General features: G+C 38.4%; 1 protein-coding gene across 3 annotated transcripts in view; it reads right to left on the bottom strand.

The window, feature by feature from the left end:
• Positions 1–954: 954 nt before the first annotated feature.
• The window catches only part of LOC123608908 (amine sulfotransferase-like), a 50,231-nt gene continuing 24,295 nt past the window's right edge, over positions 955–26,890 (bottom strand). For all 3 annotated transcript variants that reach the window (XM_045499357.1, XM_045499358.1, XM_045499359.1), the window contains 5 exons: positions 12,359–12,567; positions 7,340–7,463; positions 6,258–6,349; positions 3,612–3,795; positions 955–1,830 (listed from right to left, as the gene is read on the bottom strand). In XM_045499357.1, the coding sequence (XP_045355313.1) occupies positions 1,709–1,830; positions 3,612–3,795; positions 6,258–6,349; positions 7,340–7,463; positions 12,359–12,567 (731 nt within the window). In that variant the 3' untranslated portion in view covers positions 955–1,708. The remainder of the gene's footprint in view (positions 1,831–3,611; positions 3,796–6,257; positions 6,350–7,339; positions 7,464–12,358; positions 12,568–26,890) is intronic.

The following is a 26,890-nucleotide window of genomic DNA, read 5'->3' as shown; positions in this document are numbered from 1 at the left end:
TTAAGCATCTGACTTTGGCTCAGGTCATGATCTCACGGTTTGTGAGTTTGAGCCCGCGTCCAGCTCTGGGCTGACAGCTCAGAGCCTGGAGCCCGTTTCAGATTCTGTGTCTCCCTCCCCTCTGCTGCTTGCGCTCTGTCTCTCGCACTGTCTCAAAAATAAATGAAAATTAAAAAATATTCAGGAAACAACAGATGCGGGTGAGGATGAGAAGAAACGGAAACCCTCTTGCACTGTTGGTGGGAATGCAAACTGGTGCAGCCAGTTTGGAAAACAGTGTGGAGATTCCTCAAAAAATTAAAAATAGAACTACCCTACGACCCAGCAATAGCACTACTAGGAATTTATCCAAAAGATACAGGAGTGCTGATGCATAGGGGCATATGCACCCCACTGTTTATAGCAGTGCTTTCAATAATAGCCAAGTTATGGAAAGAGCCTAAATGTCCATCAACTGATGAATGGATAAAGAAGATGTGGTTTATGTATACAATGGAATACTACTTGCCAATGAGAAAGAATGAAATCATGCCATTTGCAACAATGTGGATGGAACTGGAAGGTATTATACTAAGTGAAATAAGTCAGTCAAGAAAGACAGATATCATATGTTTTCACTCATATGTAGAACTTGAGAAATGTAACAGAAGACTGTGGGGGAAGGGAAGGGGAAAAAATAGTTACAAACAGAGAGGGAGGGAGGCAAACCATCAGAGACTCTTAAATACAGAGAACAAACTGAGGGTTGATGGGTGGGGGGGTGGGGAAGAGGGGAAAATGGGTGATGGGCATTGAGGAGGGCACTTGTTGGGATGAGCACTGGGTGTTGTATGGAAGCAATGAACCACAGGATTCTACTCCGAAAACCAAGAGCACACGGTACACACTGTATGTTAGCCAATTTGACAATAAATTATATTAAAAACAAAAAGAGTAGGGTAATACTTAGCAAAATTCCAACACAACTCTTTATGACAGTTTATTAACTTATGTTAGAAATTATGACATGGTAATGAAAAAGAAAAGTATATCATCAGAAAATATGTCACTTTGCATAAGTCAACTCATGTACATACACTTGTATAAAACAAGATTATGTCTCTTTCAATCACTAGGAAAATGGTGGCTATTAAATAAATGACCTTGGGCCAATTGGCTATCTGTTAGAAAAGTACAGGATACTGGTCTTACAGCATATATTAAGTATTCAGATTAAATAAGGATAAGCTTTATGAATACATGAAAATACTTGTCGTAGCAATATTCTAAGTTAGACACAAAACCTAGAAATCATAAAATTAAAGGTTGACTTATTTGATTACCTAAAAATTAAAATCTTAAATATCAAGAAAGCCCGTAAGTAGTTTTTCATACATTAGGAATCATCTATTTTAAGATGTCAAATCAACCACCTGTTATGACCCGCGTTTTGCTCAAGAGCTTTGGAATTTCTGAATATAAAACAAAAACCATTTCATAATCATATGCCAAATCAAAGAAAGAAATACTCTCCTGATCAGTAACTGAGGAATTCCAGCAAATGGAAAACAGGGCACAGATGGAAAATGATATAAAGGCACATATATATATTTATTAATCACTGAGGTTTGTCAATAATGAGCCAATGATAGTCAAAGATGAAATTATACACTTCAATATATTTATTTCTGAAAGTGCTTTCTTAAAATAGTTTGCATTGCTTAAAATTCTATTCTTCATTCATATCCCAGATGAACTTCAAGGGAAAATCTTTCATTTTCCTTTGGAAAATCTTGTCAAACCTTTCATTCTGCTCAACAGTCATGTGATTTTTCCAGTCTCCAATGGTACCTGGGAGGAAAAGCAAAGAAATTGCCTCAGTGAAGATTCTGGGATGAGGGAACATGATGCCCTAGAGTTGGGAGGAACATCAGTTTTTGGTTTTTTATTTTCCTCCCCACTGAGCCCCAGTTGCTCCTGCATATGACCATGCCCTGCCTCTCCCACCTTATGGCCAGCGAGGGGGACACAAACTCATCATGGCAATTAGGTTATAATTTAAGTAATTAGCCCAACTCCTCAGCTGTCAGCCACAGGGAAAAGGAGAAAATTCCTGCAGCTTGTTTACTATTTTGTTCCAGGTTAGCATGGGCTAGTGTTAGTTTACAGAGGTCCTTTAAAAATTTCCAAAATCAGATTTCCTTGGACAAATATTTACTGATGAGGACATGGATGCTCAGAGACATTTTTAAAATATAGCCAAGCTCATACCGTTTGGAATGGCTCACGTATAATTATTCCATCTGTACTCACTGTAGGTTTACAAAAGTCTTACTTAAACTTATAGACACAGAGTTGTGATGACAAAAGAGGCTGATAGAAGAAGAAGCAAGAAAAGAAACACTGATTGTAAAAGCACATGGAAGTGTAAACCAATAACTGAAACAGACTTAAATACTAATGAAACTGAAAATACAAATAGTGCAGGAATGGTAAAGCTAGGGCAAATGACATTCCATTACATAAGATGTAAAAGAAAAGTACGTGTCTGGGCAGAAGAAACATAAGAAAATGTTCCTCACTTCCACAAGGAAATTTGGCTCCTGCTATTTGTCTTCTTGGCCATTTCAGTCTCTCATTTGCAGGTGGGTTAAAGACGTATAAACAGAAAGTTTTCTTTTTTCAAAGAAAAAAATGCAAGTACAATGATAATGGCAGCTGAGAGGGGTCATAACATCTACAACATGACAGGGTATGCCGAGAGTAACAGGAAGGGGACTCAGTTTGGCTTCGAGTTACCAGTGACTCACATTGTTGAGCTGAATGGATAAAGATCTATAAATAGATTTAGTGAAGGAAATACTCATGTTGAGAAATCAAACCAAATATTTACTGTTACTATACATGCAAGCATAGAACCCTGTGATTAAGTAGAAAATTTATGTCTAAAATTCTGTATTATAGATGTCCCATGTACTGTTAGAATATCACAAAGTATGAAGTAGAATGATTGTATAAAATAATAAAAATATTCTAAAATGTTCAAATTTATCAGTTTATGAAAGTCAATTCATTTAAAAACTCACTCAGGATGACGTAAGAGATATTGACCTAATGGAGATATTTCCATACATTTTTATGACGTAAGTTTCTGGTAGTAGAGGACACATGATAGTCATGCACAATAACAAGAGAACAGCAAAAGTGTGTTGTTAAATCAATCCTGGCGGAGGTTTGGGAAAAAACAGAGATGGAAGAGCAGCCAGTGACGGCCAACAGACCCACCATTAAACTCATCATCACATGTGCTCATCCCATGTTCATGGGGGGAAAGAATCTAACAGTAAATGAACATCCCTTTTGTGGCAGACATTGTACTAGTCTTTGGTGGAATTCTAGGGGCCATGGAGAAGGCCTTATGATTTTAGATTATTAATCAGATACATTCAGGGACCATATGATACATAGTCTCTTGAAGAGCACCAAGAGGAAATCATGGAAAATCATCTGTCTACAGAAGGGCACTGGGCCATGAGAGCTCCATGTTATAAAAGTAACCCAAGAAGCTGAGAAGCTACATTTTAATCCACTCATACCATCGTGTAGGACAGCCATTTGCTGCTCAACCTCACCTTTGCGAAGGAAATGACCTTTAGCTTCTAACCCATATCGGGTCTTTATTATATTCTTGTAATTTGCCCGTGGGTCATATTTCATGTTCTGAAATGTGGCCTGTCTCACAATGGCATCCATTTCCTCCTCACTCAACTCTTTCCCCAAAAACTTGCAGACTTTTGACAGAGAACCTTTGAGATCCTATAATAAATCACAGTATGATAAATTATTCACATTATAAGAAAGACTTACACATGAGTCACAACTAAATATCATTATGGGAGTGTAAATCATAGGTACCAAGGCTGGTTTGATAAATGGAGTTGACTAGGTATTTATCCAAGGGATACAGGTGTGCTGTTTCAAAGGGGCACATGTACCCCAATGTTTATAGCAGCGCTATTGACAATAGCCAAAGTATGGAAAGAGCCAAAATGTCCACTGGCAGATTAATGGATAAAGAAGATGTGGTATATATATACAGTAGACCATTACTCAGCAATCAAGAAGAATGAAATCTGGCCATTTGCAACATCGTGGATCGGACTAGAGGGTATTATGCTAAGCAAAATTAGTCAGTCAGAGAAAGACAAATATCATATGACTTCAGTCATATGTGGAATTTAAGATACAAAACAGACAAACACAAGGGAAGGGAAGCAACGATAGTATAAAAACAAGGAAAGTGACAAAACATAAGAGATTCTTAAATATAGAGAGTAAATAGAGGGTTGCTGTAAGGGGTGTTGGTGGAGGATGGACTAAATGGGCAAAGGTCATTAAGGAAAATACTAGTTGAGATGAGCACTGGGTGTAATACATAGGGGATGAATCACTGGAATCTACTCCTGAAATCATTATGGCACAATATGCTAACTAACTAGGATGGAAATTTAAAAAGAAAAGAAAAGAAAAAGCCAATACAAAACTTGGTAACATACATAATGTTGAATGAAAAAATAAAACAATTTTAGAAGAAAAGAAAAAAAAGAACTAGAGCTGACCATAAGCAGTGACTTGCTTATCTTTCTTGGTAAATTAAACTTTGACTTGTCCACCGTTTTAGAACACATTTGGGTTAATTTTAGGAACGCTCATATTTCATTTTATCTGTGGTAACTTGGCAAGTATTTGGGGAGTAGCTATTGTGTCAAACACTGCCCTTCATGATGGTGCCGGTGATCAGAGCCACAACAGGGGAACAGTGCTGGGAATTCAGTAGTAGGACCTATGGGCTGAGAGTAATTGTGTAACAGATTTCAGAGAAAGTTTCAACAAAGATGAGAAATTTGTTCTGGGGATTAAAGCAAAAACAGGAGTTTTCTAGGTAGACAAACTAAAGGTATGGAATCTAGACAAAAGAAAGAATATCTGCAACACTGTGGTTACATGGAAGGTATGAAATATCAGGTCATAGGGTATTAGAAGTTGAGTTTCCCTGGAGCTATATCTGTCTGACAGGCTTTGGGTGAGGAAGATGGGAGATGAGGTTGGAGGCAATGGATGGCCCATATTGTGAGGAAGGTTGCAAGGCTGGCCAGATACTTGAATCTCTTATTTGGTAGGAGATATGGTCTCAACAAGAGATTCTAGTCTTGCTGTCATGATATTGGGGCAGCTGGAACCCAAACTAGTGAAAACTATTCATCGGCCCTTCATCTTGCCTGCCTTGAACTCTTTGTCTTCTTTCTCGCTAAGAGATCCCTGGGGCGGGGGGGGGGGGGGGGGGGGTTCTGGCAGCAGTGCCCAGGCCCATTCTAGTAATGATCCTGATCGATCTAAGACCCTCATGGCAATCCAATTGTCCTCTACAAGATAATAGTCTGGGGTGGTCACATGACACCATTTTGGCATTGAAACAGAAAGAGGAAATGAAACAGAAACTTCTGAGAGGGATTTTCCTCATGGAGAAAAGGTGCAAACAGTGCAAGGCAAGAAAGCCCTTTTTCTCCCATTTCCCTTTCTTTCTCCCATGCATGCTATCATCTAAGGACATGACTTTGGAGCTACAACAACCATTCTTCTACTACGAGGGGAGACATCATAGCCACACCAAATATGATATGAAGGAAAGACAGAAAATTCAGGGACATTCTCGACATGTCTGAGCTGCCACACCCAGCATCAGGATGTCCTACCTCTGGAATTCAGTCAATAAGCAGTAGAACTTCTTCTGTTTTAAGCCACTTGGACTTGACTGTCCAGGGTCTGAATTCTTTCTAATCATACACAGACATTTTCATTTAATTTTTCTTGCAATGCTTAACCATATACAATGCAGACAAGATTAAAATTTCCCAAGAGGTGCAACATAACATGTAGAATGTTACTAGATTACATAGTGCAGAAAACAGACTTAACAATCCATGAAAGAGAGACCAATAACCTGGCTCAAAATAATCAAAGATATACATGCCCACATACATCAACAGACAATTCCTCACACAGAGACAATCTTTGAAAAGAAAGCTCCAGTATGCTTTGGAAATGAACACCTGGTAAAGAAAGCTTAGAAGTGATACTGGAAGAACGTCTCCTGGTACACTGTATCTGGGATCTCAAATTTGATATCGTCTTTTGGATGTTCTGAACATGAACCTTGATATTCATTCGGCCAGGATGACTTACAGCTTCAGAGAAGTCACTAATGTCACGTTTCTCACCTTCTTCATCTCCTCATACATCAAGAACTGAATGTTGAAGAGGCTTTTGTGCTCATACCAACCTTTGATGTGGTCAAACCAAAGGCTTCCCACTGTGGGGAGAACAGATACATAATTAGGTAAATATGCTGAACCCGTTGAAAATAAGATACAGTATTAGAAGATGCAGGATGCCTCAGTAACAAAGAAGGAAAAGGAAATGTGCTGCTAGATTTCAGATTTCCACTCGCGCCTGGTTGTGGAAAAACCATCCAGCTTCCACCACAAAACAATTACATGTCTCAAGGAGAAACTGATCTCTTAAAAGCGCATTTCATATAGACAGGAAATCACCTTAACATGGGGTAAGAAAAACCAAAAGGGAACAGAAGGAGGAATCCTCTGCTTCTCCTTCCTCTCGCTGATTCCAAAGGCGCATGGAGCTATTTCCCTGCTGCGTGGAACATGAGGACTTGCTGATGAGTCACTGCAGCTGGGCACAGTGCATTACAGACTAATCTGTTAACTCTGCTGTTACAGATCATCATCCTCAGAATCAATCCTAACGATGTGAGGTTGCCTGGCTGGCCCAGTGAATAGAGCATACAACACTTGATCTCGGGGTTGTGAGTTCGATCCCAAAGTTGGGTGTAGAGATTCATTAAAAAACAAATAAAAATATTTTTTAAAGTACTTTTTAAAGAAAAGAATGTAGAATGGAACTTTGTCAAATAGAAGCTCCTGGGAGGTGCCCCCTGCAATACGCAGTGCAAAGTTCCCAACCGGTATCTGAACTGAGATGCTTCTCCCTTAGCTAGAACAGAAATCTGTGTGCTAGTGAAATATTCTTTTCATATTAGATGCACATATTTTCTGGTGGTATGACTGAAATCTTGACATTCTCCTGAGAGGGAGAGAGAATGATCAGTGTTTGCAACAGTGGCTGAACTTGGTTACCCAAGTGACCCTACCAACTAGCTTCATATGTTGATTACTGACCCATGCAACTCTTTTTCAGCATCCTCTTTCCCTCTGCCATTCACTAAGTCTAGAAACACCACAAGACACCAAACTTATTACTTAGTTTATAAAACTTTAGTTACCTTTTCCTTCTAGAAACTGTTCCATAAATTCCTCAAAGGAACTTGTAACTTGCAATGTCACATTCTTTGAAAAGTGGAAATATGAGCACATAACGTCCTTAGGGTTTCTGTATATGTAAATAATCTGCAAAGAAAGGAAGCATTCAATATTTCTGAAGCTTTCATTCTGTTATGTTTTTACCCTAATACCTTACAATTGGATGAAGCCTGTTAGTTGAACTTCAGTCTCCTAACCGTATCATATCATGCATATATTCAGCTCTCTCTTGTATTTTGCCTTACTCATTCCCTGCAATGCCTCTCTCTTCACAATTGGCCTAGTGACTATCAATTACTCCTCAAGACACACCTCACATGGTACCTCTTCTTAACTCCCCCAGAGAGCGACAATATTCTCTTGTTCCTACATCAACAATCAAATATATGTGAAAATGCCTCTTAGCTATAAATCATGGCAATAGGAAAAACCTGCTAAAATGTTTTCAATCATTTTAGAAAATTTAGTTTGTTTTTCTTGGTTTTAATTTGGTTTTGAGAGAGAGAGAGACAACAAGCATGAGAGAGGGGAAAATAGAATTGTTATTTTTAATTTTTTAATGTTTATTTATTTTTGAGAGAGACAGAGCATGAGCAAGGGGGAGGCAGAGAGAGAGGGAGACACAGAATCCAAAACAGGCTCCAGACTCTGAGCTGCCAACACAGAGACCGACTCAGGGTCCCAACCCACAAACCACAAGATCATGACCTGAGCCAAAGTCAGACACATAACCAACAGAACCACCCAGGAACCCCAAGAGAGAGAATCTTAAGAAGCCTCCACACTCAGTGCAGAGTCCAACATGAGGCTCTATGCCAGGACCCTGGGATCATGATCTGAGCCAAAATCAAGAGTCAGATGCTCAACTGACTGAACCACCCTGGTGCACCTAGAGTGTGTTTTTTCTGATGCCCCAGTGTATGGTTTACATGGTTCTTATTATAAACCTTCACAGTGTAAAGCACAAATACTGGGCAGACAGAAGTCACCAGTTCAGTATTTTCTGCATCAAAAGAATATGGGATTCATTTTAAAAATTGTTTATTATAACCAATCAGAAGATATAATTTCATAAAACAATTAAGCAACCCAATGATGTTAGAATAGAAAATATAATCAATATCTGTCCAACCCACAGTTAAATGGCTTATTCAGCATATGTACAGAATATTCAGGGGCTCTGTATAAAACCTAAGGCTTGTATCTTCATTGTGAAATGGCATGTGTATAGTTTGTTAGTTCCTAAAAGAGGAAGCTTCCAGGTTCATTATAGGAAAGCTTTTATTCATTTTCCACCTCCCTGCACATTGCCTGCTTAAGCTAGGAGATGAGCTCATAGATGTCAGCCCTGAGTGATCCCACTGCACTGGAAATAGAGTCTTTCACTCAGGGGATTTACTTGATGTTAACAAAGTGGTGGATAACATCAAATAAATATCAATAGCAGTTGATATTTCCATAAAGAAATAAGAAATCCTCCTAAATGTGAAGGAAGAAGTTCTTTTCACTCCCTTGCTATGATTCTTCATGTCTCTGGCTTTGGATTGGGGAATGGCTTCTTCTCATTAATCCATATACTTATGTAAAAGTGACATCTACACAATGGGATAGCTGAGTAACTTATGCCATGTATCTTGATCATACCCCTGTTAAGTAGATAATGATACAAGTTATTAATAGAGGAGTGTTTTGAAGATAAAATCAAAATTCCATTTGGATATTTGAGTTCCATATTTGGATAATAAAGTCCATAGAGATATTTGAAATCTCTATGGATATAATATAGGAAATAGTAAATAGTTTACATTAGTCTAGAATTAAAGGGAGAAATCAACTGTACATACATTGTATTTAAAGTTATGTGATTAGATACTATAACTGGGGTATTAATTACAGAGGGAGAATACACGGGAATCCTCACTTCTCAAAGGTTAGAGGAAGAAAGGAAGAAGGAAGGAACAGTATCTCAGAATGTTATTGTATATGTTTAAAAAAAACTCAAATAACATTTCCTAAATAATAAAGTTATCAACTTTTCTCACAGAACACCAAGGCCAAGATGTGAGTACAGCAGGTTGGGTTAACTCATCATCTTGATGCTATCATGGACTTAGAGTCTCCCACTTTTCTACTCTGACTTGTTGAATCTCCTCCATGTCCCAGATGGCTACTACTTTTCATCCCCATGGTCTCTTTAAAGAGTGAAGAAACCTTCTCCGAGAAGACATGAAACTTCTGAAAGAAGAAGAAACTTCTTTACCTGTGTCATTGCTCATAAGCTTGTCACTTACCTGTATCTGAATAAATCACTGCAAGATTCCTGGTACCAAAACCAGGCTTTGGACCAACTAAATTGTACCCTCTCCCCAGCCGGGGATTAAACTATCAGGCCAAAAGCACACAGAGGATACAAACCCAAACAAAATGAGAGTTCCACTGACATGAAATATGAGGAGAGGAATTGGTTGCTGGATAGAGTATGCTCTAAGTGTCTACTGAGACAGGCTGATACCAGGAATGTCCTATCTGGAACAGCAGGAAAAGAAAATGTTTAAAGTAGAAAGTGATCAATTATGTCAGATGTCAGTAATAGGCCAAGTAAAATAATCAAGAAATAACCCCTGCTTTTTGAAAATTATAAAAAATAAGTGACATTGAGGGGTGCCTGGGTGGCTCAGTCAGTTAAGCATCCAGTCGTGATCTCACGGTTCATGAGTTGGAGCCCCACATTGGGAACTGTGTTGATAGCTCAGAGCCCGGAGCCTGTTTTGAATTTTGTGTCTCCCTCTCTCTGTCTGCCTCTCCCTGCTTGTGCTCTGTCTCTTTGTCTCTCAAAAATAAACATTAAAAAAAAACTGACATTGACATTCAGGATTCAATGAAAGAGTGGAGAGTGAGGCTAAATACTTTTAAGTTGACCTCAAACAGTAAATGAAGGAAAGTAGCTGGAAGTGAAATGGAGAAAGACAAGGTTTGTTTTATTGTTAAAATGTGCTACATGAAACTTGATTTGGGGTCAAACAGAATGATCCAGTTAAACACAAGGAAATCGGTGATGAATGGAAAAATGAATGTTACATTGTTCAAGCAAAATCTTTGAGAATAGAGCAAGTCTCTCAACAGTGGCACCATGGACATTACTCTCAGAAAACTCTGTTGTTGGGGCTACCTTGAGCATCATAAGGCATACATCAGCATCCTGGGCCTCAACCACTAACAATAACACCATCACCACTCTAACCACAAATGCCTACAAATATTGCCAATGTTCTGGCAACGAAAATGTCTCCCATTTGTGAAACAGTGGGATAGAGAAAGCTGATCCAAAAAGGGATTCAAACCATGAGTGGAGGGGCAGATATGTAATAAGAATAGAAAGTGTCTACACACCCCACCTTTTCTCCTTAAGGAGGGAAGGCAGTGAGCGGAGGCTTTGGATATGGAGGGCATCTACTGGGAATGGTTTATTGGATAGCCTTTTCCGGGATAGGTGAGCAGAATGCTGTCAAGCTTTGAGAACAGAAAAAAGCATCAAAGAGTCATTTTGGGAAGGGTGGAAGCAAAATAGTTTTTAAGAAGTAAAATGTGAGAATTGTGAACATAAATGTAAAGACAAGACACACTTTTTAAGTGTTTTGGTTTTTTCATATCACACTAGGAGTTTCCTGAACATAGGTCCTAATATACAACAACTTTGTTTCATCAGAGTTAGGTGTTGGCAGCTGATCATAACACAGTTGAATGGAGGAAGAGATTTTGACAAATGGGATTTGAATGTGAAATATAGAGTCATTGGTGGGTTAGGAGAAATTAAAGATATGTATGGACATATCTTGTATGGACAAATGTTGAGTGAGAGGGAAGAAGTGGAGGGAGAGGGGAACTGGAGACCTGAAAGTGCCGACACACCCCTGCAAGGGACACCTGAAGGGAGTAGGAGGAAAAGGAGACAGCACTCAGATAACAAGGTGCTTAAAGTCAAGATTCATGTTAGGGCAATTACTGATGATCATTTTTATAATTTATTCAATGTACATATGCATTGCAAACTCCATCTCTCTCAAGAATTTCCATTTTGGCCAGAAACACAATAAATACACAGGTGAGTATGTATTCCATCAGACAGCAAATAGTGTCATTTAAAAAAGGCAGTTTATAACACATATGTTGTCTTAGAGGGTTACTGAAGTTGGTGGAAGAAAAGGTAGCTGGAGTTGAAGTCAACCCTGAGAGACCTGGCAGGGTTAGGGGTATGGGAGGCCAGTGCAGAGCCTGATGGGTCAACCTGAAGGAGGAAATCCTGCACTTGTGTGGCCCTGACAAGGAGTGCCTCCTTCATGTTGACCCTTTGGGTGCAATTTGGCTTCACTCCTGTCTGGCCAGCCAGAGACAATGCACATCAACTTTGAAATAATCCCATGAGTGACAGGAGAAGAGGTAGAAAGGAAGAAAATGAGCCAAGAGCTCAAATTATCAATAGATGGAGGTGACTGATCACTCAGTAGAGACAAATGATTTGCTTTGAACTTTCCTAGGACTTCCAATGAACTAGGTACATTTGAAGAGAAAGTGGGCAAAATAGTTTAGAAGTGTCTAAAGGAAGCAAGGAGGGCACACAGAGAAAAGAAAAAGGAATTGTTAGCAGTTTATATATACTTGATAATACAGCTAATTAAAAAATTAAAGGATATATAATATATAATGTACATGATATTATAATACATTCTATACATTACATTAAATACACACAAATATACTCTTTTATATTTTAATGGATGTATTACTTATAGAATCAGAAAACAAAGGGTGCAAGATAAAAATCTCATACTGTAAGATAAGAACACAAATGGCTATTGAAACTTTAAGTATGTGAAATGCCACATTTGCTAATAGCTAGATGAGTGCAGTATCAATGTAATGAAATGAAATGAAACAATAAAAAAAGAGCAGTTATTTTTCAGCAGCCATGGTCTATTTCCTACCTTTGCTTTTTTGTTCTTCAGCCCCCTTGGAACCAAGTAGTATGGGAGGTGGGTAGCGAAGAGACGAGGAGATGGTCTTTCAACAAAATCCATTTTTCGAAAGTTGTACTCGAAGAAGGGGACTCGATCAACTGTTTCCAGATTCCCAATGCCTTTGCGATGTTCTTCAAAATAAATCAAGCTTAATAACTGCTGAAACCAGCTGGTTCCTGTAAAAGAAATAATTTCATTTTCAATGATGCACAAATTTCTCTAAAATGCATAGATGTGCCATCAGGTTTTTATCAGAGCTTGGTATTATAATAAGTATACTGATAATTTCATCTGAACAGAATTTTTCATGTAAAAAATGCAGAATAGGGGCGCCTGGGTGGCGCAGTCGGTTAAGCGTCCGACTTCAGCCAGGTCACGATCTCGCGGTCCGTGAGTTCGAGCCCCGCGTCGGGCTCTGGGCTGATGGCTCAGAGCCTGGAGCCTGTTTCCGATTCTGTGTCTCCCTCTCTCTCTGCCCCTCCCCCGTTCATGCTGTGTCTCTCTCTGTCCCAAAAATAAATAAACGTTGAAAAAAAAAATTAAAAAAAATGCAGAATAGATGAAAGAAAACAAATATTACTTTTATTTTTCCTTTAAAGAAGATGCTCCATTTGAAACTCTGTGGGCATTTGTCCCACAAATTTATTTTTTGACTCTTCTGTGCTTTCTTCTGCTTCATGTATGGGACTTTTGAACTATCTTCTATGCCTGCCTCTAGATTTCCTTCCACAACCCCACTCCTAGGACATCAGGTAATAGAAGCAAAGAAATAGAAATTTTACTGAAGGAGTCACCTCCCATGTTTTTCGCCATCACCATGTTTCCTATGTTTCCTACTGTGTCCATGATGTCCACTTAAGTAAATAGTGTTCATTTTAAATCCCTAAAGGAGGCCCTGTGACCCACATGGAGACAGAAAGGAAAAGATGATGCCTAGATTTGGACCTTTCACTGTAAGTGGGATGTAAAAAATTCTTATGATGATTATTTCTCTTAATTCCTATTAGAGTGGACGTTTGTCACAGAATAAGTGGGTGTCATCCCAAGGTGGGGCCTCTGGGATAGCTCTCCTGGGCCCACAGTAGAGGCAGAACCTGCCTATACCAAACCACAGCCTTCCACAATAGGTCACTGCATTCTACTGGAGCGGGGATAGACACTGAGGAACCCGATGGCCCCCTCCTCCAGACCAGTGTTGCTCATTGCCTGGATTAACTCTAGGACAATTCTTGTTATATAGATATATTCTTCCTTCCTTTTCTCCTTCTTATCTCTTCCCTCCACTAGTCTGGTTACTCTGGTTGTTGGTTTGTTCAAGCAGACATTTAATCCATTCTCTTGATACTTGTTCTACACCTCCTTCTTACTTTCCTTCCCTTTCTCTGGAATAATCACCTGCATAATTTCTGTCTGGGTAACTTTACATTCATTTCTTTTTCCTCACTGCTTCTGTATTTTCCTTTCTCTCTCTCTCTGGATTAAGCCTTTTAGTTTCTCTTCCTTGTCAATGTTTATTTTTTTCTCTTTCCCCATCCCAGTCATTTTTCTCCTTGTATGTGCTCTTCCATCAGCACCACCTATACCCTGTTCTTTACTTGTAGCTGGTGTTTCTGTTTTCTTGTTTTTGGATTGTTTTGTTTATTTGTTTGTTTGTTTGATGTGTTTGTGTCTTTGTGTGTTTTTGTTTTCTGTTTGTTTGTTTGCTTTCCTTTCCAGGGCTACTTCAAGGAAAAAATCAAAGCACATCTGGTGGAGGGTTGAAATATCACTGTGAGGAGGGAAATGAAATAACCAAAGTCACAATAACAGAGTGCAAGTAACACTCTCCAAAAAACACCTCCTGAAGGGCCAAGTCCTAGACAGTGTATGACCCCCCTTTAATATAGCAGTGCTTACAGGTGCCGAGCACATAACAAGATTTTCAAACTCATAAGGGACAGATAATTAGCCAAAATGATGAAACAGAAGAACTCTCCTCAAAAGAATTTCCAGGGAAAAGTGACAGCTAAAGAATTGACCAAAACAGATATAAACAATATAACTGAACAAGAATTTAGAATAATAGTCATAAGATTAATTGCTGGGCTTGAAAAAGCACGGAAGACAGCAGAGAATATATTGCTGCAGAGACCAAGAACTAAAAAATAGTCATGATAAATTTTTTTTTTTTTTTTTAATTTACACATAATTTTTATTACGTAGCTCTGACGGCAGGATCATTTTCCAGCTACATGTCTTTGTAAAGTCAGCTTTAATTATTATTATTTTTTTGCTTATATATATATATATTTTTTTGACTTTTATTTATTTTTTTTTTTATTATATGAAATTTATTGTCAAATTGGTTTCCATACAACACCCAGTGCTCATCCCAAAAGGTGCCCTCCTCAATACCCATCACCCACCCTCTCCTCCCTCCCACCCCCCATCAACCCTCAGTTTGTTCTCAGTTTTTAACAGTCTCTTAAGCTTTGGCTCTCTCCCACTCTAACCTCTTTTTTTTTTCTTTTTTCCTCCCCCTCCCCCATGGGTTCCTGCCAAGTTTCTCAGGATCCACATAAGAGTGAAACCATATGGTATCTGTCTTTCTCTGTACGGCTTATTTCACTTAGCATCACACTCTCCAGTTCCATCCACGTTGCTACAAAAGGCCATATTTCATTTTTTCTCATTGCCACGTAGTATTCCATTGTGTATATAAACCACAGTTTCTTTATCCATTCATCAGTTGATGGACATTTAGGCTCTTTCCATAATTTGGCTATTGTTGAGAGTGCTGCTATGAACATTGGGGTACAAGTGCCCCTATGCATCAGTACTCCTGTATCCCTTGGATAAATTCCTAGCAGTGCTATTGCTGGGTCATAGGGTAGGTCTATTTTTAATTTTCTGAGGAACCTCCACACTGCTTTCCAGAGCGGCTGCACCAATTTGCATTCCCACCAACAGTGCAAGAGGGTTCCCGTTTCTCCACATCCTCTCCAGCATCTATAGTCTCCTGATTTGTTCATTTTGGCCACTCTGACTGGCGTGAGGTGATACCTGAGTGTGGTTTTGATTTGTATTTCCCTGATAAGGAGCGACGCTGAACATCTTTTCATGTGCCTGTTGGCCATCCGGATGTCTTCTTTAGAGAAGTGTCTATTCATGTTTTCTGCCCATTTCTTCACTGGGTTATTTGTTTTTCGGGTGTGGAGTTTGGTGAGCTCTTTATAGATTCTGGATACTAGCCCTTTGTCCGATATGTCATTTGCGAATATCTTTTCCCATTCCGTTGGTTGCCTTTTAGTTTTGTTGGTTGTTTCCTTTGCTGTGCAGAAGCTTTTTATCTTCATAAGGTCCCAGTAATTCACTTTTGCTTTTAATTCCCTTGCCTTTGGGGATGTGTCGAGTAAGAGATTGCTACGGCTGAGGTCAGAGAGGTCTTTTCCTGCTTTCTCCTCTAAGGTTTTGATGGTTTCCTGTCTCACATTCAGGTCCTTTATCCATTTCGAGTTTATTTTTGTGAATGGTGTGAGGAAGTGGTCTAGTTTCAACCTTCTGCATGTTGCTGTCCAGTTCTCCCAGCACCATTTGTTAAAGAGGCTGTCTTTTTTCCATTGGATGTTCTTTCCTGCTTTGTCAAAGATGAGTTGGCCATACGTTTGTGGGTCTAGTTCTGGGGTTTCTATTCTATTCCATTGGTCTATGTGTCTGTTTTTGTGCCAATACCATGCTGCCTTGATGATGACAGCTTTGTAGTAGAGGCTAAAGTCTGGGATTGTGATGCCTCCTGCTTTGGTCTTCTTTTTCAAAATTCCTTTGGCTATTCGGGGCCTTTTGTGGTTCCATATGAATTTTAGGATTGCTTGTTCTAGTTTCGAGAAGAATGCTGGTGCAATTTTGATTGGGATTGCATTGAATGTGTAGATCGCTTTGGGTAGTATTGACATTTTGACAATATTTATTTTTCCAATCCATGAGCAGGGAATGTCTTTCCATTTCTTTAAATCTTCTTCCATTTCCTTCATAAGCTTTCTATAGTTTTCAGCATACAGATCCTTTACATCTTTGGTTAGATTTATTCCTAGGTATTTTATGCTTCTTGGTGCAATTGTGAATGGGATCAGTTTCTTTAGTTGTCTTTCTGTTGCTTCATTGTTAGTGTATAAGAATGCAACTGATTTCTGTACATTGATTTTGTATCCTGCGACTTTGCTGAATTCATGTATCAATTCTAGCAGACTTTTGGTGGAGTCTATCGGATTTTCCATGTATAATATCATGTCATCTGCAAAAAGCGAAAGCTTGACTTCATCTTTGCCAATTTTGATGCCTTTGATTTCCTTTTGTTGTCTGATTGCTGATGCTAGAACTTCCAGCACTATGTTAAACAACAGCGGTGAGAGTGGGCATCCCTGTCGTGTTCCTGATCTCAGGGAAAAAGCTCTCAGTTTTTCCCCATTGAGGATGATGCTAGCTGTGGGCTTCTCATAAATGGCTTTTATGATCTTTAAGTATGTTCCTTCTATCCCGATGATAAATTTTTAAAAATGCTATAAATGAGGTACAAAATAAAACAGAGGTGGCCACAGCACGGGTTGAAGAGGCAAAGGGGGGAATTGGTGAATTAGAAGATAAAATTATGGAAAAAGAGGTAGCTGAGAAGAGAGATTTAAAAAATCCAGGATCACAAGAGGAGAATTACAGAAGTAAGTGATTCAGTCAAACGTAAAAATACCTGTATCATTGGAATTCCAGAAGAAAAAGAGACAGAGAAAGGGGCTGAAGGTGTATTTGAACAAATCATAGCTGAGAACTTTCCCAATCTGGGGAAGGAAACAGACATTGAAATCAAGAGGCACAGAGAACTCCCTTTAGACATAGCTTGGGTTGACCTTCTGCATGACATATAGTGAAACTGGCAAAATACAAGGATAAAGAGAGAATTCTGAAAGCAATGAGGGATGAACAGGGCTTTAACATACAAAGATAGACACATCAGGGTAGTACCAGACCTATCTACTGAAACTTGGCAGACCAGAAAGGAATGGCAGGAAATCTTCAATGTGATAAACAGGAAAAATATGCAGCCAAGAATCCTTTATCCACCAAGCCTATCATTCAGAGTAGAAGGAGAGAAAAAGGTTTTCCCAAACAAACAAAAACTGAAGGAATTCATCACCACTACACCAACCCTACAAGAGACCCTATGGGTGCTCTGTGAGTGAAATGTTGCAAAGACCACAAAGAACCAGAGATATCACTACAAGCATGAAACCTACAGATAACACAATGACTTTAAATCCGTATTTTTCAATAATAACACTGAAATGTAAATGGAATAAATGCTCCAATCAAAAGACATAGGGTATCAGAATGGATTGAAAAAAAAAACAAGACCCATCTATTTGCTGTCTACAAGAGACCCATTTTAGACCTGAGGACACCTTCAGATTGAAAGTGAGGGGATGGAGAACCATCTATCATGCTACTGGAAGTCAAAAGAAAGCTGGAATAACCATACTTATATCAGACAAACTAGACTTTAAATTAAAGTGTGTACCAAGAAATGAAGAAGGGCATTATATAATAACTACAAGGCCTATCCATGAGGAAGAGCTAATAATCATAACTGTCTATGCACCAAATTCGAAAACACCCAAATATATAAACCAATTACTCAGAAGCATGCTCAATCTTATTGGTAAGAATGTAGTAACTGCAGGGGACTTTAATACTCCACTTACATGAATGGACAGATCATCTAGGCAGAAAATCAGTAAATAAGCAATGGCCCTGAATGATACACTGGGCCAGATGGACTTGACAGATATATACAGAGCTTTTCAGCCCAAAGCATCAAAATACACATTCTTCTTGAGTGCACATAGAACATTCTACAAGATACATCACATACTGGGTCACAAATCAGCCCTCAATAAATATAAAAGAAATGAGATCATACCATGCACACTTTCAGATCACAGTGCTATGAAATTTGAAATCAACAACAGGAAAAAGTATGGAAAACCTCCAAAAGCATGGAGGTTAAAGAACACCCTACTAAAGAACGAATGGGTCAACCAGGAAATTAGAGAAGAAATTTAAAAATATATGGAAACAAATCAAAATGAAAACACAATAATCCAAACCCTTTGGGATGCAGCAAAGCCAGTCCTAAGAGGAAAATACATTGCAGCCCAGGCCTATCTCAAGAAACAAGAAAGACCCCAAATACAAAATCTAACAGCACACCTAAAGGAACTAGAAGCAGAAGAACAAAGACATCCCAAACCCAGCATATGAAGTCAAATAATAAAGATCAAAGCAGAAATAAACAATATAGAATTCAGAAAAAAAGTAGAACAGATCAATGAAACTAAGAGTTGGTTATTTGAAAACATAAACAAAATTGATAAATCTCTAGCCAGGGTTCTCAAAAAGAAAAGAGAGAGGACCCAAATAGATAAAACCATGAATGAAAATGGATTTATTATAACCAATCCCTCAGGAATACAAGCAATTATCAGAGAATACTATGAAAAATTATATGCTAACAAACTGGACAACCTGGAAGAAACGGACAAATTCCTAACACCCACACACTTCCAAAACTCAAACGGGAAGAAATAGAAAATTTAAACAGAACCATAACTAGTGAAGAAATTGAATCGGTTATCAAAAATCTCCCAAAAAATAAAAGCCTTGGACCAGGTGGCTTCCCTGGAGAATTCTACCAGACATTTAAATCAGAGTTAATACCTATCCTTTTCAAGCTGTTTCAAAAAACAGAAATGAAAGGAAAACTTCTAGATTCATGCTATGAAGCCAGCATTACTTTGATTCCCAAACCAGACAGAGACCCAACAAAAAAGGAGGATCACAGACCAATATCCCTGATCAACATGGATGCAAAAATCCTCAACAAGATACTAGCAAATTGAATTCAACAGCATATTAAAAGAATTATTCACTGTGATTGAGTGGGATTCATTCCTGGGCTGCAGGGCTGGTTCAGTAGTCACAAATCAATCAATGTGATACATCACATTAATAAAAGAAAAGATAAGAACCATATGATCCTCTCAATCGATGCAGAAAAAGCATTTGACAAAATATAGCATCCTTTCTTAATAAAAACCCTCAAGAAATTCAGGATAAAAGAAACATACTTAAACATCATAAAAGCCATTTATGAAAAGCCCACAGCTAATATCATCCTCAATGGGGAAAAACTGAGAGCTTTCCGCCTGAGATCAGAAACATGACAGGCATGTCCATTCTCACCACTGCTGTGTAACATAGTGTTGGAAGTTCTAGCATCAGCAATGAGACAACAAAGAGAAATAAAAGGCATCAAAATTGGCAAAGAAGAAGTCAAACATTCACTTTTTGCAGACAACATGATACTGTATATGGAAAACCTGACAGACTCCACAAGTTCTCCATCTGGTAGAACTGATACATGAATTCAGCAAAGGCGGAGGGTATAAAATCATTGTACAGAAATCAGTTGCATTTTTACACACCAATAATGAAACAGCAGAAAGAGAAATACAGAAACTGATCTCATTTACATTGCACCACAAGCCATAAAATACCTAGGAATAAACCTAACCAAAGAAGTAAAAGATTTATATGCTAAAAACTATAGAAAGCTTATGAAGGAAGTTGAAGAAGACACAAAGAAATGGAAAAACATTCTATGCTCATGGATTGAAAGAATAAATATTGTTAAAATGTCAATATGACCCAAAACAATCTTCACATTCAATGCAATCCCAATAAAAATTGTACCAGCATTCTTCTCAAAGCTAGAACAAACAATCCTAAAATTTGTATAGAACCACAAAAGAACCCGAATAACCAAAGTAATATTGAAGAATAAAACCAAAGTGGGAGGCATCACAATTCTAGACTTAGCCTCTACTACTAAGCTGCAATCATCAAGACAGTATGGTATAGGCACAAAAACAGACACATAGACCAATGCAGTAGAATAGAGACTCCAGAATTGAACCCACAAATGTATGGACAACTCATCTTTGACAAAGCAGGAAACAGCATCCAATGGAAAAATGACTCTTTAACAAATGGAGCTGGGAGAACTGGACAGAAACATGCAGAAAAATGAAACTAGACCACTTTCTTACACTATACATAAAAATAAACTCAGAATGGATGAAAGACCTAAATGTGATATAGGAAACCATCAAAACCCTAGAGGAGAAAGCAGGCAACAACCTCCTTGACCTCAGCCACAGCAATTTCTTACTTGACACATCTCCAAAGGCAAGGGAGTTAAAAGCAAAAATGAACTATTGGGACCTCATCAAGATAAAAGTCTTCTGCACTACAAAGGAAATAATCAACAAAACTAAAGGCAACTGACAGAATGGGAAAAGATATTTGGAAATGACATATAGGATAAAGTGTTAGTATCCAAAATCTATAAAGAATTTAACAAAATCATCATTCAAAAAAACAAATACTCCAGTGAAGAAATGGGCAGAAAACATGAATAGACAATTTTCCAAAGAAGTGGCCAACAGACACATGAAACAAAGCTCAACATCACTCATCATAGGGAAATACAAATCAAAGCCACACTGAGATACCACCTCACACCGGCTAAAATGATCAAATTGAAGACTATAGATGCTGGCGAGGATGTGGAGAAACGGGAACATTCTTGTACTGCTGGTGGGAATGCAAACTGGTGCAGCCACTCTGGAAAACAGTGTGGAGGTTCCTCAAAAAAGTAAAAATCAACTACTGTATGACCCAGAAATAGCACTACTAGGAATGTACCCAAGGGATACAGGAGTGCTGATGCATAGGGGCACATGTACCCCAATGTTTATAGAAGCACTTTCAACAATAGCCAAATTATGGAAAGAGCCTAAATGCCCATCAACTGATGAATGGATAATGAAGATGTGGTTTATGTATATACAACACGATAATACTTGGCAATGAGAAAGAATGAAATCTGGCCATTTGCAGCAACATGGATGGAACTGGAGGGTACTAGGCTAAGTGAAATAAGTCAGTCAGAGAAAGACAGATATCATATGTTTTCATTCATATGTCGATCTTGAGAAACTTAACAGAAGACCATGGGAGAGGGGAATGGGGAAAAAAAGTTACAAACAGAGAGGGAGGGAAGCAAGCCATAAGAGACTCTTAAATACAGAGAAAAAAATGAGGGTTGATGGGGGGTGGGGGATAAGGGAAAGTGGGTGATGGGCATTTAGGAGGGCACTTGCTGGGATGAGCCAACAACACTGGGTGTTGTATGGAAGCCAATTTGACAATAAATTATATTTAAAAAAATAACAATCCATGCTAATCAGCAGCACATAGTGAGCAAGATCACTCTTTGGCATACATGCTTTGCTGGCAGGGGCAGGTGGTATGCACCTCATCTGATCCTCCCAGTACCTTCATATTGGTCGTTGTAGTCCTCCAGTGTTGCCCAGGGAGGACCACGACCACATGTGCCTACGTATTACCACAGCTGGAGCTCAAACTCAATGAAAATCCACTGTTAGGAAGCTCTAAAAAGGTTGCTTACATACTTCCACCTTTCCCAATTGACAGACACTGTGTCTTCAGGTGGTATCACAGCTTTGGGACGGGTACCAATCATGCCACATTTCTGCAGAGATTCAACAGTATGATGCAAAGATCTCTGCAGAGATTCAAAAGTTCAAATACCTGTGTTCAGCTTCTCTTTATCCACTCCCTCTTTCTTTTCTTCTTTCTTTTTCTTTTATCTTTCTTTCTCTCTCTCTCTCTCTCTCTCTCTCTCTCTCATTCTCTCTCTCCCCACCCCCCCAAAAAAATAAATCAACGTTAATAAAATAAATTTTAAAATGCCAAGACAGGAGAATTCATCCTAAAAGATAGAACAAGAAAAGTTAATGGCCACTGATCTCATTGAGACAGATATAATATTCATGTTCCAGAATTTAAAGCAATAATTACAATGATACCAGCTGGGCATGAGAAAAACATAGAAGACAGCAGGGAATTCCTTACCACAGAGATAAAAGACCTAAAAACTTGTCAAGCAAAAATGAAAAATGCATAACCGAGATTCGAAACGAACTGATTGTAATGACTATAAGGATGGAAGAAGCAGAGGAATGAATAAGTGATAGAGAACATAAAATTATGGAAAATACTGAAGCTGAAAAGAAGAGGGAAAGAAAAATATTAGATCATGAATGTAGACTTAGGGGATTCAGTAACTCCATAAATTATAATAATATTCATATCATAGCAGCCTCAGAGGAAGAAGAGAAGGAAAGGGGAACAAAAGGTTTATTTGAGGAAATTATAGCTGAAAACTTCCTTAACCTGGGGAAGGAAAGAGATATCCAAATCCAGGAAGCACAGAGAACTTCCATAAAAATCAGCAAAAGCAGGCCAACACCAAGACATATCATAGTGGGGTGCCTGGGTGGCTCAGTTGGTTAAGCATCCAACTCCTTTATTTCAGTTCAAGTGATGACCTCACAGTTTGTGAGATCAAACCCACATGGGACTCTGCACTGACAGCCCAGAGCCTGTTTGGGTTTCTCTCTCCCTCTCTCTCTCTGCCCCTCCCCAGAGCTTGTGCTCGCTCTCTCTATCTCTATCTTTCTCTCTCAAAGGAAATAAATATTTAAAAAAGTTAAAAACACATATCATAGGCAAACTTGGAAAATATAAAGATAAAGAAAAAATCCTAAAAGCAGCAAGACAAAAGAATTCCTTATCTTACAAGAGAAGACAAAGAAAATTAGTAGCACAGCTCTCCATAAAAACTTGGCACCCCAGAAGGGAATGGCATGATATATTCAATGTGTTGAATGGAAAAAATATGCATCCACGAATACTCTATCCAGTATTCAGAACAAAAGGAGAGATAAAGAATTTCCCAAACAGAAAGTAAACGAGTTTCTGACCACTAAACCAGAGCTGCAAGATATATTAATGGGGGACTCTTTGAGTGGGAAAGAAAGACAAAAGGCAACAAATACTAGTAAGGACCAGAGAAAATGTTCAGATACAACAGTGTAGCATGTAGTAAAATGGCACTAAATTTATATCTATCAATAATCACTCTGAATGTAAATTGACTAAATGCTCCAGTCAAAAGAAATAGGGTGTCACACTGAATTAAAAACAATAACAGCAAAAACAAACCCATCTTTATGCTGCCTATAAGAGACTCATTTTAGACCTAAAGAAACCTGCAGATTGAAAACCATCCATTATGCAAACAGAAGTTACAAGAAAGCCGGAGTAGCAATACTTATATCAGAAAAACAAAGACTGTAAGAAGAGATGAAGAAGGGCTCTATACCATAACAAAAGGGTCGATCCAACAAAAGATCTAACAATTATAAATATTTATGCCCCCAAGTTGGAAACTCCAAGATATATAAAACAATTAATAACAGACATAAATAACACATTGATTATAATACAATAATACTAGAGGACTTTAATACCCCACTTAGATCAATGAACAGATCATCCAAGCAGAAAATCAACAAGGAAACAATAACTTTCAGTGACACACTGGAACAGATGGACTTAAACAGATGCATTCAGAACATTTTATCAAAAAGCAGCAGAATTCACATTCTTTTTGAGCACACATTGGACATTCTCCAATATAGATGACATACTAGGTCACAAATCAGACCTCAACAAGTACAAAATGATTGAGATCATACCATTCATATTTTCAGACCACAATGCTATGAAACTTGAAGTCAACCATAAGAAAAAATTTTGAAAGACCACAAATACATGGAGGTCAAAGAACACCTTATGAAAGAATCAATGGGTCAACCAGGAAATTAAGGACAAAAATTTGAGTAAGTTTATTCATTTATTTTGAGAGACAGAGGGCTCATGCATGTGTATGTGTGTGACCAAGTGGAGGAAGAGCAGAGAGAGAGGGAAAGAGAAAATCCCAAGCAGGCTTTGCACTGTCAGCACACAGCCTAATGCAGGGCTCGATCTCATGAACCATGAGAAAATGACCTAAGCTAAAATCAAGAGTTGGACGATTAACTGACTGAGCCACAAAGACACCCCAAAAAAGGAATTCTACAAATACATAGAAACAAATGAAAATGAAAGCATTATGGCCCCAAAACTTTGGGATGCAGCACAAGCAGACATATGATGTAAGTATATGCACAGGTCTACTTCAAGAAGCAAGAAAAATCTCACATATGCAGCCTAAGTTTATGCCTAAAGAATCTAGAAAAAGAACAGCAAATAAAGCCTAAAGCAAGCAGAAGAAAGTAAATAATAAAGATTAGAGCAGAAATAAATTATATAGAAACAAACAAAGAAACAATAAAAAACAGTAGAACTGATAATAACACCTGATTCTTTGAAAGTTAATAACATTGATAAACCCAGATAAGTCCAGCCAGACTTATCAGAAAGAAAAGACAAAGGAATCAAATAAATAAAATCAGGAATGAGAAAGATCACAACCAACACCTCAGAAATAAAAACAATTATAAGAGAATATTATGAAAAATCATATGCCAACTAATTGGGCAATCTGGAAGAAATGGATAAGTTCCTAGAAACTCACAAACTACCAAAACTGAATCAGAAAGAAATAGGAAACTTGAACATACTCATTACCAACAATGAAATTGAAACAGTAACCAAAAATCTCCCAACAAACAAAAGTCCAGGGTCAGATGGCTTCACAGGGGAATTTCTACCAAACATTTATAGAAGAGTTAATACTTGTTCTTCTTTCTTTTTTTTTTTTAATATATGAAATTTATTGTCAAATTGGTTTCCATACAACACCCAGTGCTCATCCCAAAAGATGCCCTCTTCAATGCCCATAACCTACCCTTCCCTCCCTCCCACCCCACCATCAACCCTCAGTTTGTTCTCAGTTTTTAAGAGTCTCTTATGCTTTGGCTCTCTCCCACTCTAACCTCTTTTTTTTCCTTCCCCTCCCCCATGGGTTTCTGTTAAGTTTCTCAAGATCCACATAAGAGTGAAACCATATGGTATCTGTCTTTCTCTGTATGGCTTATTTCACTTAGCATCACACTCTCCAGTTCCATCCGGTTGCTACAAAGGGCCATATTTCATTCTTTCTCATGGCCACGTAGTACTCCATTGTGTATATAAACCACAATTTCTTTATCCATTCATCAGTTGATGGACATTTAGGCTTTTTCCACAATTTGGCTATTGTTGAGAGTGCTGCTATGAACATTGGGGTACAAGTGCCCCTATGCATCAGTACTCCTGTATCCCTTGGGTAAATTCCTAGCACTGCTACTGCTGGGTCATAGGGTAGGTCTATTTTTAATTTTCTGAGGAACCTCCACACTGCTTTCCAGAGCAGCTGCACCAGTTTGCATTCCCACCAAAGGTGCAAGAAGTTTCCCGTTTCTCCACATCCTCTCCAGCATCTATAGTCTCCTGATTTGTTCATTTTGGCCACTCTGACTGGCTTGAGGTGATATCTGAGTGTGGTTTGATTTGTATTTCCCTAATGAGGAGTGACGTTGAGCATCTTTTCATGTGCCTGTTGGCCATCTGGATGTCTTCTTTAGAGAAGTGTCTATTCATGTTTTCTGCCCATTTCTTCACTGGATTATTTGTTTTTTGGGTGTGGAGCTTGGTGAGCTCTTTATAGATTTTGGATACTAGCCCTTTGTCCCATATGTCATTTGCAAATATCTTTTCCCATTCTGTCGGTTGCCTTTTAGTTTTGTTGATTGTTTCCTTTGCAGTGCAGAAGCTTTTTATCTTCATGAGGTCCCAATAGTTCATTTTTGCTTTTAATTCCCTTGCCTTTGGGGATGTGTCAAGTAAGAAATTGCTGTGGCTGAGGTCAGAGAGGTCTTTTCCTGCTTTCTCCTCTAGGGTTGTGATGGTTTCCTGTCTCACATTCAGGTCCTTTATCCATTTTGAGCTTATTTTTGTGAATGGTGTAAGAAAGTGGTCTAGTTTCATTCTTCTGCATATTGCTGTCCAGTTCTCCTAGCACGATTTGTTAAAAAGACTGCCTTTTTTCCATTGGATATTCTTTCCTGCTTTGTCAAAGATGAGTTGGCCATACTTTTGTGGGTCTAGTTTTGGGGTTTCTATTCTATTCCATTGGTTTATGTGTCTGTTTTTGTGCCAATACCATGCTGTCTTGATGATTACAGCTTTGTAGCAGAGGCTAAAGTCTGGGATTGTGATGACTCCTGCTTTGGTCTTCTTCAAAATTACTTGGGCTATTCGGGGCCTTTTGTGGTTCCATATGAATTTTAGGATTGCTTGTTCTAGCTTCGAGAAGAATGCTGGTGCAATTTTGATTGGGATTGCATTGAATGTGTGCATAGCTTTGGGTAGTATTGACATTTTAACAATATTTATTCTTCCAACCCATGAGCATGGAATGTTTTTCAATTTCTTTATATCTTCTTCAATTTCCTTCATAAGCTTTCTATAGTTTTCAGCATACAGATCCTGTACATC

Source organism: Leopardus geoffroyi, chromosome B2 (assembly GCF_018350155.1).
Source record: "Leopardus geoffroyi isolate Oge1 chromosome B2, O.geoffroyi_Oge1_pat1.0, whole genome shotgun sequence".
NCBI lineage: Eukaryota > Metazoa > Chordata > Mammalia > Carnivora > Felidae > Leopardus > Leopardus geoffroyi.
This window is presented reverse-complemented; position numbering and strand designations above follow the sequence as displayed.